At 35.0% G+C, this 21,511-nt stretch overlaps 2 protein-coding genes across 2 annotated transcripts; one reads left to right on the forward strand and one right to left on the reverse strand.

The window, feature by feature from the left end:
• Positions 1-353: 353 nt before the first annotated feature.
• On the forward strand, positions 354-3,304 carry LOC131956021 (putative methyltransferase-like protein 24). Its single transcript, XM_059320366.1, has 3 exons — positions 354-407; positions 2,246-2,457; positions 2,902-3,304. Exons 1-3 carry the CDS (start codon positions 354-356, stop codon positions 3,302-3,304), a joined length of 669 nt encoding a protein of 222 aa, XP_059176349.1.
• A 6,891-nt stretch (positions 3,305-10,195) lies between these two features.
• Positions 10,196-20,387, reverse strand: LOC131956035 (heme transporter FLVCR2-like). The gene is made up of 12 exons (XM_059320380.1): positions 20,326-20,387; positions 18,493-18,716; positions 17,548-17,720; positions 14,940-15,081; positions 12,627-12,768; positions 12,339-12,476; positions 12,072-12,139; positions 11,878-11,981; positions 11,498-11,608; positions 11,296-11,401; positions 10,891-11,002; positions 10,196-10,453 (listed from the first exon to the last, which is right to left on the reverse strand). Exons 1-12 carry the CDS (start codon positions 20,342-20,344, stop codon positions 10,386-10,388), a joined length of 1,407 nt encoding a protein of 468 aa, XP_059176363.1. The 5' UTR covers positions 20,345-20,387; the 3' UTR covers positions 10,196-10,385.
• Between the last annotated feature and the right edge of the window lie 1,124 nt (positions 20,388-21,511).

Below are 21,511 nucleotides of genomic sequence, written 5' to 3' on the forward strand. Positions count from 1 at the left end.
TGCTTTCTATCCGTTGACCGGAAGTAGTAATTTACGCTATATCCGATTTCTCAAAAAATGCATGTGAATTTATAAAGTACTAATAATATCCCGCACTATTATGGACATTTTGTTTTGCATTCACTTGGTGTGCTATTTTTTCTACGAGGTTCAATTCTATTTTAAAAATGTTAAGTATTTAAAATGGATTAAAAAATCATTTCTATATCCCGAGTTGCCATCCCCTGTTGTTTTATATAAGAATATTCGAGGAAGTTTAGGGAAGATCACTCCCGGTTTATTTTACAGGTACCCTGGATTTTGTTCGCCAAAATGGCCACGTCTCACAGCTGAGTAAAGTAAACATTGACGAAATGACTGACGAGCAATTGCTGATGGCTGTGCACAGTTACCCGGACAACATCGATGTACACATTACATTTAACTTTGAGAAACTCTTCAAACATGCTAAAACAACTCATAGTTACTAGTTGGTATAAGGGGCCGTAGGTAGATTATCAAACATGCTAAAACAACTCATAGTTACTAGTTGGTATAAGGGGGCGTAGGTAGATTAAGTAATGTGAAGACGAGGTTGGAATGCATGACGCACTCAAATTTTAGAGTGTCCATCCCAGGTTTGAGTCCAACCAACCCGTACTGGTGACTGACTAAAGCTTGAGTCATCAAAGAATGACCAGAATAGGACTGTCGAGGTATTAGAAGCAGGTAAAGTCGTCGAGTCGGTAAAGCTCATGGTTGCTAAACCGAAAAGTCTCGAGTTCGACCACTCGAACAGCCAAAATCAAACAAATGCATTTCTAAAAAGAAAAGCAGGCTGAAATAAGAGTAAATATAATGAGGAATAACAAGTTGACACGTATCCCTAATTGTGTTGGAGGGGATACTCTTATTTTTTTAAACATATATGATTTGTGAAATAATAATTACATTTAAGTTGACTTACATTAAAATAACAGTTTTGTAGTCTTCGAATTGCGATGCGGACGATAAAATGGGCTAGGTGTTAAACATCGGCTCAAATAACGCTGTCTTTAACAAATCTATTAATATTTTCACACGCTATATATTTATTTGTATGAAAAATTACGTAAATAATCTTGTTTTCTAATAGCATAATTTGGGCTGTATTAGAATTGTATTTGTGTGTTCCCCAGTCAGTCCGACTCATATTTACTACAAGTAATATATATATACGAGATAAATGGCCCGTTGAGGGAGAGATACAACGGGCGCTAGGTTGATAGTGTTGTCTTTTTCTCTAAATCGAAAGTAAAATAAAATCAACGCCTCAACTTTAGTTTTAATAGGAAACGAAAAATGTCATTGAAATCAGAGTTCTGACCAGAATCGGCTGTATAACCGGAATTTACCTTGATCTACGCGTAGTTACTGCACATTATTACTAAACATAGTCGAAGTCATACCTCTAAACCTTGCACCCAGAGTTTCTTCCAGGCATCTCTTCGGGGGGGGGGAGGGGGCAAAGCCCCCCAGAAAATTTTTTACCGCCCCCCCCCCCCCCCCCCGAACGAAATGAAATTTATATAATTTATATAGAAAATATATACTTTTAACAGTGTCCGCCCCCCCGAAGAAAGTTTACCGCCCCCCCCCGAAGATATCAAGTGCCCCGCCCCCCCCCCCCCCCGGAGATAAAAGTCTGGAAGAAACACTGCTTGCACCTATTTCTGAAACATGACACCCTAAACCCGTTTACCGTCCCATTAAACGAAAAATACTTTTGTTAGAAAACATATTTTTACCTGTGTCCGCCACCTTCCAAAAAATGTAGTCCACACTAACCCCCGAAAATTTCAAGAACCCCACCCCCCTGTGGAGGAATAACTGAAAAAAAAAACACTGGTCGTATTTGTAGCTCATACAAACTAAAGGTAGAGCCTACTTCTATAATAAGGAACTTTTTTCTACTTTTGGCCGATAAATTTTACGCATACAGTGTTCGTTGCAGGCTTTTTTTCCGGGGGTGGGGCACTTGAATATTTGCAGAGGCGAATAAATTTCGACGGGTCGGGGGAGGGCGACCCTGGTAATTGTATATATCTTCTATATAAATTATACTACGCCTTTGGAGGGGGGGGGGAATAGACGGTCTACCGTGAGAGGAGGGGGTAAAGATGTAGACGAGCTATAAGACACACTAACACATTTTGTTGAGATATTGAATAATGAGTATAACATTCTATTGGTTGTAATTTGAAATATTTTTTTTTTAATTCCGCAGGTACTCTGTCATAGAAAGATTAGGATGGGTAAAATTGGTGACGGTGGCTGGGAGATTTGTGACGACCCAGGAGTGAGGCCGACTCAGCCCTGCATCATCTACTCGTTTGGCATCAACGACGATTTCTCTTTCGATGATGACGCGGCTAAAGTTTACGGGTGTCACGTGTATAGTTTTGATCCAAGCATGAAGGGTCTAGATCATTACAATAGGTACATTAGAGAAACATTTATTTTAAAATATAAGATTTCAAAAAGTAAATCATTGGACTTCTCGATAAAAATAAAATTTGGATCGTATTTGTTCCCAATCATAGTTTTTAGATCTCTAAATGCATAATAACCGTTCTTTTAAAACACATTCTAAATGCTTTTAAGATTTTTATTAAAACACATTTTTTCTAACGGTTTATTGTTGACACCCACTTTTAAATCGCATCACCATCATTTCCTGTTCTCGCCAAAGATAGTGTGGTCAGCATTATATTCAACCGCATTTGTTTCCCTAACGTAAGTTAGGTATCCATCAGGATGTTCCAATGATTTGAGCCCGGATTCGAACTCGACACTCTCGGGTTAGCACTCTAGCTAGGCCACTCCGTCCCAATTTTTAAAACTACTAATAATTCAACCGTTGGTGTTTTGTTTAAATACCAGGTCAAATCATGTGCACTTCTACAAGATTGGCCTAGACGGTAAGACGTACACCAACAGCAGAAACTGGACCTTGATGACGCTTTCGGACATTCGGAAAAAACTGCGACACGAAAACACGCCCGTTGATCTCATCAAAATGGACATTGAGCATTCCGAATGGCCGAGTATTATGGAGATGACTTCTTCACGTGCGTTGGACGGTGTCCGGCAGTTCCTTGTCGAGTACCACATGAAAGGCTTCTCTCGTGAGAATCTTCTGCCCAGGATGAAAGCCATGAAAGCCATTGAAGCTGCCGGCTTTAGAAGATTTTACTCCCATAAAAACGTGTTCACCAAGTCTACGGTTCCAGGGTTTCCTGTTCAGAGAACAACATGCTATGAACTTCATTACCTGCGCCAGTAACTACATGTTGTATTCATTGATTGAATTGCACAATGGTGAAAATCATGATGGAAAAGAGAAAAAATCATATCTCTCTCAACATTTATTTAAATTCAAACATTTTAGACATTATTTTCCATCGTAACCAACCTTTAATCTTGAAAAATATTTTACTTAATAAAATAAAATAAAATATGTAGAAATCTTAATTTTGGATACTTTCTAACCTATTATTTTTAATTTAATCTTTCTGAGATATAATCCATTTTTACTTTGAAGCCGTTTTTACATTTGTGCACACATGATTAATCAAATTTAAGTTAATTGTTTAATTTAATGAACTGCAATCTTTACACCGTTATGAGTCTTGCTATCTCTGACAGGTAATTAATAAAGTTGAGGGGGGAGAGATAGATGGGCATGATGCACCATCAAAGCCACGGAGACAACTCCCGGCAAAACGATCCCAACTAAATAGCCACGACGTAACAGTTCAGACATATCGACTTGAAAAAATGGGCATGGGAAATATTGACTCCGACATGTAGATTTATGACATATCGGCCCCCACGTATAGATATAGGAAATTTTGGCTCACTTCCGATGGCTTCAAGACATATTACCTCCTGTATAATGGGCTCACGTCATATTGGTTTCCAACAAGTTGACGAATTGGCTACAGACACACACACATACTATGCCCACTTGTGACATATACGTAACAATTTTAACAAACTCTTCAACCACACGAAGTTCCTCACTCCACTACTACCTGTAAATGTGCAAGTACAAGTGCATGTGCATAAGTATGCGCATGTTCATGTATATCTAAATGAACACATTGGATATATATATATATATATATATATATATATATATATATATATATATATATATATATATATATATATAAGCATGTGTTTGCATACGATCATGTTCATGTATATGCAGATGCGTATGCACATATATAACTAATGTCTTCCTGTCGTGTCATTTTAACTTGGAAACCAAGTTTATCTCGATGGATATTTACAATATCAAACAAATGACCAGAAATTTATTTTATCTCTAATTAAAACAACCAGTCAATAAAATAGCTGTTAAACACGCTATGTCATGGGTTTTGACTTGCGTGTTACGTTTAATTTATCCCCCCCCCCCACCTCTCGTCCGTTCCACCAGTAGTTTCACTTTTCCCCTCTGCCATTGGTCGTCCCTTTGAACACTAGCTCATCCACCAACCTGTAAAAACACACAAAAACGTGTTAAACTTGTACTAGATACTTTTCCTACACCCGCTGAACAAACACGAATGTCTTACAATCTTAACACAGCACTCTCACTTACTCATAGGCCCAGTCATATCCAATTCTACGAAATTCTATTCTATTTTAAAAAGTTTTAGCAATTAAAAACATATTATAAATATTGTCTATATCCAATATTGCCATCCCCTGTAGTGTTATATAAGTATTCGAGAAAGTTTAGGGAAGATCACTCCTGGTTTATTAAGATTGTCTTCTATATTGTTCGTGGATAGTGGAAAGGGGGGGGGGGGGGGGGGCAACGAGTTCGAGACATTCCGTTCCGATATTGAGCTGAAAATCATTTCGTAAGGGGAATTAACCACGATTGGTTGATGTTATCGATAATATTAATAGAGTTGTCCCGCTTCAGACGAAACCTAAATAAATATACACGTACTTGCTCGTGTTAGTTTTATGACAGTACGCCCCTATGGGAGCAACGGGGATGGAGACGTTGGGGATGCTGTGTAATGAGGATAGGGCAGAGGCGCTATAAAGTGGGGGCGAGGGGTGCCGATCGCACCGATCAACACCATTTTGGGAGGGGGGTGACACTATGACGAGAAATTGCAAAAGAAATATGTTTTTTTGCCAATTCACTAAAAGAATAATTAATGTTATAGCTGACTATAAATAATCGTTTAAATTTTTTTTGCATTTTTTTAAAACAATCAACTGTGTTGGGGGTGACAACAACAGAAATTTTACTTAGGAAAAATGGTTGTGTTGAGAAATACTGAGAAGCCAATCTACGACAGGGAAGGGGGTCAGACAAAAATAAAAAAAATGTGCAATGAAAACAATACTTTTTCCACGTTATATCTTTGCGCTTTGACTTGTGTAAATGAATTGTGAATCTATGTATTTAGCACATTTTATCGGACGTGCTACAAGATGTAATAACATTTTTTTTATAAAAAACGTTTTAATAACAAGCTTTTATGTACTAATGCACTAAAAAGTAGAAAATAAATTATACACTACTATTTAAATTACTATAAAGAAAAGCGCGGGTCACTTTAGTACCTATTGGATACCTTTACTAATATTTGATAAGAGATCCACGCTTTTCTTTATAGTAATTTAAATAGTAGTGTATAATTTATTTTCTACTTTTTAGTGCATTAGTACATAAAAGCTTGTTATTATAACGTTTTTTTATGAATTTTTTTTCAGTACTTTACATGTTTTATTTACAATAGTGTTACATGACTAAAAACCATTGCGCGTCTATTGAACCTGATGGCGCAGCTATTGAACGTGATGACGCGTGTGGTGTGGTTGGATAGACATGCCTACTAATTCGGTTCAAATTTTAATTAATTCATAAAAAATTAATTAGACATCCAATTAAGTCAAATTTAGTTTCAGATTGCATTGTCTTCATGTCTTGACCCACGTGCCAACTGTGAATCGTATCGGTCAAGTAGAACTGTCCGAATTTTCACTCCAGCGTTTTGATCTAGACAGACAGACTGACGACAGAGGAAGCGAGTTAAATAAAAGCTTGTAAAAAAGCAGTTGAATTTACTTTTTTTTATTCAGTTAAGTAGAATAGAAAGAAAACATGATATATATTTTTTTTAAATCCCATTAGTATAAATGTGATGTTATTGGAAGGTGGGGTGACAGACTGTGACGATTTGTAACGGAGGTGGGGGTAGCGAATATTGTGACGGTAAGTAATTGGGTGGGGACGGCAACTTGTTACGATATGTGACGGGGTTTACATATTGTGACGAAGTATAACTGGTAAATACATGTGGTGGCGATTTGTTTTTGCGGCAAGAATAGCAATATAGAACATGTTTAAAAAATAAAGTTGGTCCTAGAGACACTTGCACTTGTGGCATGGTCCCGGAAAACGCAGAGCACTTTCTTCAAGACTGTTGATTGTACAACTCTGACGCGGTCTAAACTCTGACCCCTATAGCCTACACCACCTTAATGAAAGGCTGTAGAAGTTGTCTGTAGATCTGATATCCATAGTCCATTTCATGCACGATTATAGGCTTGTTTAAATCCTCCGAGGTAGGGGGCGATAAATTGCGAAAATGGTAACTATTACATTAAGTCTGTTGGTGATTTTTACCTCCCTTTGAATGTGTATATCATGGTTACGTCCCTTGAGTGTTTAGTGTTGTGTACAGGAACTTCTTAGAGCTGTTTGGTGGACTCAGATTTTCTACGAGCTATAGTCCGGAATCTGAAATCGAGACTTTCGGGCTAACAATTGTACGCGCTACTATCACTAGCCCAACTCTTCGACAACGTCGTCTCCTGTTTTGACTTATGATGGATGCCATTGTTCTCAGATTTTCAATTGCCTAAGCCTTGAAATAACTTTTTAACACTTAGCCTCTTATCCTAACTTCTTAATAAAATCCAATTTTCCACTTTGATGGCTAAGATTGGGTTCTTGCTAAAACTAAGCATTACTTGATAGAAAACGTAAGGATATTAAAATAATGTGTGGCGCAGAGGGGGCAAAAATTAATTGTAGCAATTTTTTTTTTGTTTGAGATTTAAACGAAAAATAAATATTTCAACTTTAACATCGAATGTTGGTCGCTTCGGGTTAAGCAGATAAACTGAGTTTAAAGCTTAACTCTCTTTTACTTAAGAACAGTGGCGTGGGTTAATATATCTATATATTATATATCTATATCTATATATATATATATATATATATATATATATATATATATATATATATATATATCAATATACATATATATATCTATAATATAATCTATAATATAAGCGGGCAAGTAGTGTGTCAGTCCTTCCGTCATAGCTATAGATTTTGAAACCATAAAAGTAAACATCGCACCATGTAGGGCTTTGCAGTGCATCGCATTGTCTTATTATAAGAAATCGAGTAGGGTTTTTTTTATATAACGACATAATGCTATTTTATAGTTTCCACTGTTTGTACAATTTTGCATAACGTAAAGAGAATATTAAATACACGAACATTGCTAAAACATTAAAAGGATCAATGTCAAATATTGTTTTCGTTAATATTCCTAGAAAAAGTTGATACATTTTAATAACATAATAACTGTAGGTTAGAAAAAATCTAATTAAACTGTTTAGTAATTTTGCCAACGGGGGTAATTTAAAAATAAATTGAACTCACGCTAAAAATGTGAGTGCAAAATCTGCAAGACGGAATAATTGTTGGAATAATATAATTAGCAAAATGTGAATGCAAATTATGCAGACGTGTAAGAGTACATTATTGTTGGAATATTATAATTAGCATTGATTGATGAAAGGCTATCTTTTATTTATTTTATTCACTGAATGTACTGTTTACTAATTATAATTTTTAATCAACTATTCTCCATTATTATATTATTATGTCATCATGTTCATTAGGTGCGCAATGGTTTTAGTCATGAAACTTTATTGTAAATTTAAATAAACCGGGAGTAATCTCCCCTAAATTTTCTCGAATATTCTTATATAAAATAACAGGGGATGGGAACTCGGGCTATAGACATGATTTTTAATCCATTTTAAATACTTTAAAGTTTTAAAAATAGAATAAAATCTCTTAGAAAAATTAATTGCACACCAAGTGAACGCCAAATAAAAAAGCGCATAATAGTGCGCAATATTATTAGTACTTTTAAAATTTACATTAGTTTTATAAGAAATCGGAAGTAGCGTAAATTAATACTTCCGGGCAACGGAAATTACTCAAAATTTAACAGAAGGTAGAGAATTAGATCTTTTACTTACATGTGAAATTTCATTTATCTATCTGAAATAGTACTCAAGTTATAGGCTTTTGAAAAATTCAAAGTAGGAAAAGTACCACTTCCGGTTATCGGAAATCACTCAAAAGTTGATACGGATCTACGATTTTGAAAAAATACTTATATATGAAATTTCATCAACCTAGCTGTAACGGTACTCAAGTTATCGTGTTTACACACGGACAGACAGACACACAGACAGACACACAGACAGACACACAGACTAGACACACAGACATACGGACAAGATTGCAAAATTATGTTTTTCCGTATCAGTGAGGTGTAAAACGTCGATATTTGTAAAAATCTCGTTTTTTTTTTTTTTGCACGATTACAAGACTTTCTCTATACTTCGTATATACGAGAAAGTAAAAAGGACTGAAAAAAATGCATGAATTTATTAAGCGCAATATGGTCGGTAAAACACGGATATTCTAAATACTTCCTTTAATTTATTTTATACACTGAACGTATTGTTTACTAATTATTATTCTATCGTTCGGTTTGCGGACAAGCTAGGGGTTTTATAGCAGAGGCGTAGCAAGGGGGGTATATGTCCCCGGGCGCCGACTCTAGGGAGCGCCAATGTGGATTGGACAAAATTTGCGGGGGGGGGGGGGGTTGGAAATCGAAAGTTTGAGGGAGGTGGGAGGGTGCAAATCGAAAGTTTGAGGGGGGGTGCAAATCAAAAGTTTGAGCGGGGGGGGGGGGGGTTTAAATCAAAAGTGGTGCAAATCGAAAGTCTGAGAGGAGGTACAAATCGAAAGTTTGAGGGAGTAGGGTGGAAATTGAAATTTTGAGGGGAGGGGGTGCAAATCGTAAGTTTGAGGGGGGGGGGGGTCAAATCGAAAGTTTGTCCCCGGGCGCCGGAAAGGGTCGCTACGCCTCTGTTTTATAGTCATTCACTGAGTTTGTGAGATTTGGCGCTACGGGCTAGACTGTGAACAATATGCCTTTATGATTGTATCAAATTGTGTTTATGTTATGAGTGTTGTGTTTGTTTTTTCGTATTTTTTTTTGCGTTTGTTGTGTTGTGTTTAGTTTTGTTCTGTTCCCAAGTTGGTACATTTGAAAAAGATTTACCGTGGCGGAGTTCGGGATGCAGCTAGTATATATATATATATATATATATATATATATATATATATATAATATATATATATATATATATATATATATATATATATATATATATATATATATATATATATATATATATATATATATATATATATATATATATATATATATATATATACAAAAAACGGATATTTTGTCGGGCACTATGCCCAGCCCTGTTTACCTAACTTGAGGTATGTACCATCAGAGCTGGGTGATATTAAACCTGGATTCGAACTCGAGACATTTGGCGAGTGTTTAATAGTTAAACATCTATTTAACCGTTTTTCACGAGTTGTTTATTTTTTTTAACTTTTGAGAATAATGCCTTCATTTTGGTGTAAAGTTGGACACAATTATTAACATTATGTGTGACTATTGTACATTTTATAAGGCCTACTATCTACGACTTTGAAACAAAAATATACAAACTGTAATTGTGTATAAAAATGATAAACTGGCAGTTAATTATCGTTATCACACTAGGATATGAAACATACTATTTATCATAACTTTGTTTTAATGCTCAAAGAAAAAAAAATCCATTTTAAATATTTATTCCATTCCTGAAAAGTATAACTATAAAGTTTTTTAAATATATGAGTATTAACTAAACATTAAGCGCTCATTTATACTTTATTATATTTCATTTCTCTCTAATCTCACTTTACTAGAAATGTTTTTAAATTACATAATACATTGATGAGAAATGACCTTTTATACATTTTATGCTTTTTTTGAAATTGATTTTTACAATAAATTACGACTTATAGATACATCTGAATTTATTAAAAAAGTATCATCCTATATTTTATTTTTATAACAACTCACTATATGATAGTAAAGTGAAATTTTAGTTATGTAGAAAAACTTTAAAATGATCAAATTACATCTATTTAATGATACGATTTAATCTGTTCTTTGTGCCCATTCTCCATTCCCTGCATTCTGCCTTCTGTAGTCTGGTTTAATCACAGCTGGAGTCAGATAAAAAGTAATATTATTTATGTGTAGTATGTTATCAGAATAAAGGAAATTATTGATTACTTTTAAGTTAAGACTCTAGTGCTTTTATACATTAACCGATTGAAATTATAGAATTTATTAAGATGTCTCTATTTTAGAGTTGCACTAATTTGTGATAAAATCTGTTATGTTTTTAGGTTAATTACATTTATTTACTTATTGATTTTATTCTAATCAATTACAATGGTGGTACATTTAAAAAAAAAAAAATTAATAGTACTGAATATATAACAATGGCTCCATCCTTTTAATGTGTGAGACCGCAATCACGTTATGATTTGAAAAAAAATTAAAATCATTCACACCAAGATAAAGAACTGCGAAGGAACTACACAGCTAATTGTACAGAGATTAAATTAATATTTGAAATAAATTAGCATTAGCTGACCGGTTAAGAAAGTCCCAATAAGTAAAAGAGCACACATTGTAATATTAGCACTGAACACATTTATAGATTCAAACATGGCTCGCATTCCGAGTGTTAGGATGATAGCAAAAACCTATAAGGAAAATAAAAAAGCTTAATAAATGCTTAATTAATGCTTAATTAATTATCTTAACTTATGAATATTTAAATTAGCGTTTTGTGTTTTGAATATGTGTAATTAGTTATTTTCTACATTTAGAAAGAATGCACTTAGATATATGCAAGTGTGATTATTAGAATTTGTTGTATAACGGTAAAAATACCCTTACAAAACTAAAATTATAATCTAAAATGTACTATAAATTTCTAACAGTAAACCAATAACGTGTGTATTGATGATAAACTAGTGATGATAACAAATAACACCTGTGCTGATGCATTCAGCAAACCAGATGATGTCCCTTCTGATTCAGGGAACGTTAACTCTGCTGCAAACTCAAATCCTACTGGTAAATAGCCTGTCATAAAAAATCTGTAAAGAATATATGAATATACATTATTATGTCTTACTGTTAACATATTTTAAGTAATACGTCATTGTAATATACACATATTTTAGTATACTTACCCCAATGTTCCAGCAGTTATAAAAACTATCCAAACAGCCTCTTGGTCTAGAGTAAAAGTAAATGCAACTGCACCAGCCAAAGAAAAAATGTATATTCCTATAGTTGTAGCCCTTGAATTTTTAGGAGCAATTTTTTAATTAAAGTAAATATTCGAGTAAACTTTAATCTTTATTATACATACTTTGCAGTGATTATTTAATACTATTAGTTTAAATGTAGTAGTATTTCAAAACTTATCAAATTTGAAATATTTACAGTTTTAAAATTAAATACAATGTTAAATATAAAAACGTAATTAGCACAACCTATAGCTTTAAACAAAACAAAAAAAAAACTTTTTTCGTTAAAATTGTTAAAAGCAAATGTATTATGTAATTACTTAAAAGTTTTAGTTTTGTCTAGCCAAATTCCAGCAATAATAGCTCCTAGCACTCCCGTCAGTATTATGGTCATACCGATTCTCCCTGTATTTTCTTCTTCATTCTGTAAAAGAAACAAAATTTAGTTCGAAGTACGAAGAGCTGATATAGAAGAAATTAAATACGGGATCTTATCACCAAATGCATCACTCACCTTAAAATAATGCAACATAATGGCGTTTAAGAGAGTTGAAATCGTATAAAATGATCCTGTGATGATACCTGTATGAAAATTTACAATACAGGTTGTTTATAATGAAGTTTTAGATTTAACTATATTTAGATAATTTCTAAGACTAAACCATTTAACAGAGATGCCAAATCTAACATTGTAAATGGAAAATATAACTCTATAATCAATGTTAAATTGAAAGAATGGGATGCAATTTCAAGACACAAATGTTTCTAATTCTTGACCTACCATAGGCTATGGCGAGATATACAAATCCTTTATTTTTTAACATTCTAAACAAAGATTTGAAATATTCCTCATGTGCAGCTACGTCTACTGCCATCTGTTGGGCTCTGCTGGGTGGGAGGGGAGGCTTGTCACGTAAAACTGTTAATTAGATACTAACAAGATATAGAAACTTACTACTAGTAACAAAATAATTAGAGAATTAATTTTTGCAAATGCTTAGAGAAAATTATAAGAAAGATATACTTACAAATTTTCAAAAAAATAAGTAAACAATAAAAATAAACTTACAAAGTAATATAAGAACGAATACAAAACTTGCGAACGCAGCGTTGATGTAGAACATGATATAAAAATCTGTTTCCATTGTGTCTCTGTCTTTAGAGGTGTGGACAAGCATTGGAGGAATCAAAAACCCTACAGCAATCCCAATCTAAATGAAATATATCGGTTTTATATTTTGTTCACAAAAAAATACATTAAAAAAACAATTAAATGAAACTGAATAGGACTTGCACATTTTGAGTAAAAAGATTTTAGCGAAAACAAGTACAAGTATTATTATAAAAGAAGAACACTTTACACAGATCGATAAAAGATGAATGATACTGATAAAAGTTTTGAAATAAACATGTTTTCCCTCTTTGACTATAATTGATACGAGGTAATTGTAATGGCTTTCATAAAAAAAGTTTATGGTAAATAATATGCAAATTTTGAAACTTTTGTAAACTAACAACTGTGTGTTTTTTAAACACTTTAGAATTATAACAAGCAGTTCTTTCAAAAAGTTGTCGTGAGACAAGTTTTAATATATAGGTCTTTTAAATATGTTGCTATAACTGCATAAATAATAAACCGGGAGTGATCTCCCCTAAACTTTCTCGAATATTCTTATATTACACTACCAGGGATGGCAACTCGGGATTTAAACATTATTGTTTATCCATGTTTAATTACCTAAACTTTTTTAAAAAGAAATAGAATCGCGTAGAAAAAAGGGAAAAAAAGAATTGCACACCAAGTAAACGCCAAATAAAATGTGTATAATAGTGCGGAATATTATTAGTACTTTATAAATTCACTTGCGTTTTTTTTGAGAAATCCGTAATAGCGTAAATTACTACTTCCGGTCAACGAATATTACTCAAAATTGTACAGAAGGCAGAGAATTAGATCTTTCACTCATATGTGAATTTTCATTTATTCATATAAAATAGTACTGAAGTCAAAGATTTAAAAAAATTGAAAGTAGAAAATATTCCACTTCCGCTAATCGGAAATCGCTGAAAAATTGATACAGATCTAGACATTTGATATAATACTTATATATGAAATTTCATCAACCTTGCTGCAACGGTACTCAAGTTATCGTGTTTACACACACACACACACACTGACATACACAGACATAGGGACAAGATTGCAAAACTTTGTTTTTCCGACCCAAGGAGAAGTAAAACGTCAAGAATAGCAAAAATCTCGATTTTTGTTTTCACAATTACAATATTTCTTTATACTTAGTATACGAGATAGTAAAAAACCATTTGCAATTTTACAAGTACCATAATATTAAAAACGAGCCGACCCGCGGTGTATCATACGCCGCTAATTAGTTGTTGTTTTTTCTACTTTTCAGTAATTCATAATTTGTGAATTCGACAGTACCAATGCTGCCACTGAAAATATTTGCTTTAAAACACTAAACCCCTCTTCTCCCCCCCCCCCCCCCCCCACCGTGAAAGCAGCCTCCTCTTAGTTACCTCCTCTAAGTTTAAAATCGTTTCAAACTAAATTATCCCGGCTATATGATTGTATTATGTAAACATTTAACGTGAACACAGCTCACCAGACATTGTGAGGGGTGGGCGGGGGGGGGGGAGGGGGTAGCGATAGAGAGGAAGAGAGGGGATTGCAAGGCGCGCTTGCAGCTTGTTTTCTAACGGCTCCCAGAAGAGAATTATATAGATAGATAGATAGCGGAGGTATTTTCGGATTTTCATGTGAACCAAAATTGTTTTCTAACGGTTTTTTTTACTGTTTAGTAAAGGCTACTTTCTTTCCTGTGCCAAACAAAGTATTTTCGATCCTTTATCCCCTACCTTGTAAAAAAGTTAGCTGATCCCCTTAAAAGAGCTATCTACTCTTTAATCCAGTGTAAATCTTTGCGAATTTAGTTGGCGAAAAAATACTCACCCACCATCTTGAACAAAGCTTAACACCACTACCATCTTTATGTTACACAAACGCAAATACGCTTTAATACAATTGATTAATTATATCTCTTTTAAAGTTAACAACTCAACAATTCATTGTAAATCCAATCTTAATCTAGTGTCAAAAAAACGCCCCCTACCCCATCTAGGAAAAGCTGGCAACTGGTTTTTGCCGGTCACTGATTCTTAAAGGTATATATATTACGCTTACACGACATAGATAGAAATAGTAAACCATTATAAAGGCCTTGAAGCTATTACTTTTCATTTGACTTTTAAAAAATTAAAAACTGCTGCTTCATTTCACTTTTAATTGTTTTTTACCCCGTTTGACACCCCCTATGGTCGGATTCCGAGGTACCCCACCCTGTTTAGCTACACCTCTGACCTGATTTCCGAAAACCCCCAAAGAGGTGGCAGTAGAGACTTCGTTTGGACCAAACCAGACGGCTGCGAAACGTGCAGGTATTCCCAGCACCCATAACTGTGAGATGGCACATATCGTTTGTGCAGTCATCACCAACCAAAATCTGTGAATACATACATACCATTAAATACAATCAAATTTGACATTTTCAAAAATAACATTATAAAGATCTATCCCATAGAAACATACAAGAGAAAGAGATTTTATTTTAGTTTCAATGTGTGTCTTTAAATATTCATACAAAGTTTTAGATATTAGTTTTGTGATTTATATATATTCGATTCCTTGACAAAGATCATCTACTATTTAAATTCCAAGCATTAAAAAATACAGAAAACACTGATCCGTCTATCTGTCTATATGCTACTAAATGTAAAAAGTGCATATTTATTTTTTATTTTTTTTTATTTTCGTTAGTTGAAAGCATCTACACTGTATAAAACTGTTCAACAAAATTTTCTTTAAAGATGATATTTAATTTATTGTTATATATATAGGCCTATATATATATATATATATATATATATATATATATATATATATATATATATATATGTATATATATATATATATATATATATATATATATATATATATATATATATATATATATATCTATATATAATTCTCTTCTTCGAGCCGTTAGAAAACAAGCTGCAAACGCTCTCCCTACCTCCCCACCCCTACATGGTTTTAGTGAGCTGTGTTCACTCTAAATGTTTACAAGCAGAGGCAACGATTTTAAACGTAGGGGGGGGGGAGGAGGAGGGAGGGAAGGAAGGGGGGGGGGGGGTTATGGTCCTTAACGAGCTACTTATAGTGTTTTAAAGAAATATTTTCAGTGTCAGCGTTGGTACTGTCAAATTCACAAATTATGAATTATTGAAAATTAGAAACAACTAAATAGCGGCGTATGTTATGCCGCGGGCCGGCTCGTATATATATAATTCTCTTCTGGGAGGCGCTAGAAAACAAGCTGCAAGCGCGCGCCTTGCAGCCCCCTCTCTTTCTCTCTATCGCTACCACCCCCCCCCCCCCCACCCCCTCACATGGTCAGGTGAGTTGTAGTTCACGCTAAATGTTTACAAAACAATCGTAAAGCAGGGTTTGGTGACGGCTATTAGGGGCAGATAATTCAGTTTGAAACTATTTTAAACTTAGAGGAGGTAACTAAGAGGAGGCTGCTTTCACGGGGGGGGGGGGGGGGGGGGATGGGGGTCCAGTGTTTTAAAGCAGATATTTTCAGTGGCAGCATTGGTACTGTCGAACTCACAAATTATGAATTACTGAAAAGTAGACAAAACAACTAAATAGCGGCGTATCATACACCGCGGGTCGGCTCGTATATATATATATATATATATATATATATATATATATATATATATATATATATATATATATATATATACATTTATATATATATATATATTTATATATATATATATATATATATATATATATATATATATATATATATATATATATATATATATGCAGAAATACCGTTAGTTCTGAATGTTCAGACCAGGTACTTTATTTTAATAACACATTTAAAAACCTTCGCAGGATTTGTATACGTTACTTTGTTTATTTTTTTTTCACAGTAAGCATGGCGGCTTCCATAGAATATTATGGCTATTCAAACGTTGAACGCAATATAAAGCTAATTGTACATGGCAAAACCACTACACGCGATTAGTTCTAAATCATTATTATTAGTTATATGTTTGTTTTAATAATGCATTCACTGATTTTTTAAATGAGGTTCGACTTCAGAAAATATTGTAGAAATATTTTTTTTAGACAATAGCTTGTAAGCTGGGGTGTGACGTCTTTTTATATGTCAATGACAAGGTTGTCGATCGGGACTTGGCGGGACAAGGGACAAATGTAATAGAGATCAACTGTTTCTGTATCTCGCAAGAAATGGTATTTTAAAAGCTAAAATCTAGTTGTCTGCTGAGTGATGTCTTTGTAAACGAATGTTGGGTCTGGCTTTCTGTAACGATGTGTGAGAGTCAGGACGAGAAGTGAAAGATAAAAATCGTCAAACAAACGTGATGTTATTTTTGGATGACACACACAATCCAATTATCTAAAGAGAACCGGTAAATTTAGCGTAAATATAAAAGTGATAAATTACCATCAAAGCAAAAGCACAGGTACGTTATTCTACGGGAGACTTAAAGTAGTCACATGACCCAGGGGCGTAGCGAGGGGGGCGGGGGGTGCGGACCGCACCGGGTGACATCATTTAGGGGGGTGACACCAAGGCAAAAAATAGCAAAATATATAGAGATAAACTTGAGGGGGGGTGCAAATAGAAAGTTTGAGGGGGGTGCAAATCAAAAACTTGAGGAGGGGTGCAAATCGAAAATTTGAAAGTTTGTCCCCGGGAAGGGTCGCAACGCCTCTGGGGGGGGGGGGGGGGGGAAGGTGACACCATTAAGTGCCGCACCGGGTGACGCCCGACCTCGCTACGCCACTGACATGACCCATCCGCCCTTGAACGAGTGTTCCGACGCTCATGCATATTTTACACATCAACAAAGAATAAAGTCCTGACCTGTCTGGCGACACACTGGCACATTTTAGCCAAGCACCCAAGGCGTTGAGAAAAGATCCAAATATGCAGGAGAGTCTTAAGCCTTTCTTGTCTAGGAACCAAGTAGCGGGAATAATGAGGATGATGTAAATCAGCATGTAGACAATTGACAGCCAATCAATGGCCGAGTTGCGCTGCCGAATTAAGTTTTGATATCAGCATTATTATAATACCATAGAAACGCATTTGCTTGTGAAGATTTTAGTCTTAAAATAGGCATTTTATTGACGTTGAGTTTATGCAAACGTTTAACGTATTTATCGTGTTTTACGACTGCTATTTTTTATATCTCAAACCATTGCCTTCTGGCCAAGACTATATAAATACAACAGTTTTAACTATCCCAATCTGTATCGCTCCAACATTTTTCATTTGCTTAACTAACTAGCTCCAAAAATAGCTTATCGTCTAAACTATTATTGACCTAACTACACCTTCTAGCCTAAGCTATTGTAGCACCATCCATACTTTCTTGCTTAAGCTAAAATAGCTCATACAGTACTTTCCAACAGTAGTTTCTAGCCTAGGTTATATTGATCCAACACTGCCTTAGTTGTCGTAAATGTTTAAGTCACATAACATAATAATAAGATAAACGAAACACACATTTCTAAGCAAAGCGTGCGATGCCGATGACAAACATAATTAATACAGGTTTACTAAAAAGGCCTCGTCTATTTTTGTCCACCACATATGATGAGATAACACATAAATTAAGACTGTTGAATGTATTTCTTTAATTCTAATACGGAACTCATTTATGTGCAAAACAAAGATGACTGAACGTAGAAATTAAATAAACGTAGGCACCCCGAGTTTGGGAGGTCATTCCAAATGTAATAATAATACCTTATCTATTTTGCCCTTCGACCTAAAACCCGTTACATGCTGTTAAAACCGACTGACCTGATATTCATTGGCTGATAAGCTTTCATTATAGAACTCCACCACCACGTTAGCGATGATGTTGAGGTGGATCCACTGGAAGGCGTTGCTAAATGAATAGAGGCAGAAGAGCAACAGCATCAACCAGCGCTGCCAGTATACATGCGGGGTGCCGTCAACTGATGCCTTCAAGCTGTTGAGCTTCTCAAGCTCTTCATTCACTGCTGTTTTTGAAAGTAGCTGATCTAAAAACAATGTGATATGAGAAGATTTAAAACTGGAAGCGTGCCTTGCTTTAAAACAGGGGTCTCCAAACTTTTCAGTCAGAGGGCCGCATTAACTATCAAATTTCAGTTCTGGGGCCAGTTTCTTCTAGGCATGTCTTTGATTTTTCTGGGCAAAGTTCCTCAGCCATCCCCAACAAAAAAATTTTCCTTGGACAAAAAGATCTCCGCGGGCCGGATGAGAGGACTTCGAGGGCCGCATCCGGCCCGCGGGCCTTAGTTTGGAGACCCCTGCTTTAAAACAACGTCAGCTTAGTTTAGGTTACATTACTCATTCTCGCGTACATAGAACGCAAAACCTGATGCTGTCAGGTTTTCTCGACAACTGTACAGAACAATTTCTGACAATATCGTGTCGTTGGCAATCACTACAGTCACTGCACAGACACCATCTACACACTCAAGGCAAAATAACTCCAATAAATCCATTAACACACAACATAAATGTACATTTTTTTTCTATTGAATTATTTTACAAGTAGACATTTTTTTTTAATACATGAAATTACATTTGATAACAAAAAAAATATGTATTAGTCCTCACAAGCCGATGATTGAAACTGTAATACTAAGCGAACATGGCATGTCAAACTGACGCTGTAAATAACATGTATGAGGTAAAAACTGATTATATTTTACAAGCTGAATGAAAAATTAAAAAAAAAATCTGGCCTGTAGAGATATGCTAGCTTCTAGAAAATAACATGTCCCGACCTTTGAATTGTTTTCGGAAATAACACACCAGTGATTAGTCACCCTTAGAAATTTCCTTCAAGTCATATATCTCGATGTCATTCACCCTAATCTAACCGGCGTGTTCACCAACATCCAAAACAACTAACACACAATAATTAAAACACTAAACAGTATACTTTCTTGAATTGTATTTGGTTACGGTAAGCTCTGATGTGAAAAAAGACGGACAATCAACATACATATGAATATTGAATGCATTAAAATTAACATTAACTTTGTTAAAATTAAGCCAACACATGTCACGTTTTGATTTTTTATGGTTTTAACTAAAAAGGTGTCAGTCATGTCACTATTTTACTTTGCCATCCTCTCGTGTGTTACTATTTACTTATATGCAACTGAAGCTCTGAATTTATTTACACTTTTGTATCTTGTTTTTTTGTTTTTGTTTGTTTATATACTTGTCCAAACTAAAGATAAGAATATATTCAATTAGCGTAGAATATAAAAATACATGTTTATGTAGAAAACAATTAGATTTAAAGTGAATGTCTAATTAAAAAAATAAAGACGTTTAGGGAAATATTTTCTTCTAGAAACACAAAAGCTCAGAAATAAATTTTTATTTTTTAATTTTCACAACAAACACGGATTTTTTGGAAAATAAGATATCACTCTAAAAAATATCACTCCACAGTTGATGCCCAGTGCGAAATCACACCTGACACCGTCAATTCTAAAGCATTATTTTTCGACTTTGGCCTTTAGATTTAATGCAATAGACTTTAAATTTTAGACCTAGTCCTATTCATTTATTATTCCTAATAAGTTCAAGCAACATTACTTTAATGAACCATGCAATATTTCTACTTACCTAATAATTTTAGTTTCATCCTGTGTACATATACACACTCAGAGTTCTAATGTTAAAATACTAAGTGTTTCAAACGTTTTGAAGCAGCTGGTGCACTAAACAGATTAGGATAATATGCTGCCTATCGATTTTTTTAGCTTTACGCTACAGATTGCAATAATAAGTTCAAAGAAAATTACCGATTAATGTCCACTCTAGCGTGTCCACTCCAATGAATTTACAACTCGGGTTCCGACACACTGTGTCTACTTAACCGTGTCAACTCCGTCGAGCCCATTCCCACATATTTCTTTCTAAAGTGTCCACTCCGTAGTTTCTTTCCTAAATGTCCGCAACACCATACTCACTCAACAATGTCGGCAATGAAATGTCCAAACCACCATTTCCACTCCACCGTGCCCACTCCACCATGTCCACTCTACCGTGCCCACTCCACCATGTCCACTCCACCGTGCCCACTCCACCATTTCCACTCAACCGTGTCCATTTCATCGTGTCCACTCCACCATGTCCACTCCACCGTGTCCACACCACCGTATCCACTCCACCGTGCCCACTCCACCATTTCCACTCCACCGTGTCCGTTTCACCGTGTCCAGTCCACCGTGTCCACTCCACCGTGCCCGTTTCATCGTGTCCACTCCACCGTGTTCGTTTCACCGTGTCCACTCCATCGTGTCCACTCCACCGTGTCCACTCGAGTATGTCCACTCCACCGTATCAATTAAGACCATACCAAATTGACTGTTTTCACTTCACAATTTTCTGTTTGTCAGTGCGACTGTGTTTCACGAGCCATACCGCATTCAGTGCAACTTCACAGCACATCTGTTATATATTCTCAAGCTGTTGACTCCATCGATTGTATTGCATTTTAATTGTACGCCCGCCTACATAGCCCCTCATACAAGGGCAATTAGTTATCTATTTGATCAATTTTTACTAACAAATGTTTCAAACAAATTGTAAAGTGATTATCGTTTTTAGAGACGCACTGAGGAGATAAAAGTCGAAGTTTTTGCTGATGCGTGTGTGCCGTTTGTAAAGCTGTCTAGAATCGGGTTGCAAAGTTCTTCAGAATGTTCACAGCCATGAAGATCTACGTGACTGTATTCATCGTATGTGTCTGTATGACTGAGATTGCTAAAGCAGGTAATCTTTTCTGTCCGTAGTGGTTAAAATGACT

Source organism: Physella acuta, unplaced genomic scaffold (assembly GCF_028476545.2).
Source record: "Physella acuta isolate Inbredline_101_S28 unplaced genomic scaffold, ASM2847654v3 ptg001123l, whole genome shotgun sequence".
NCBI classification, from domain to species: Eukaryota; Metazoa; Mollusca; class Gastropoda; family Physidae; genus Physella; species Physella acuta.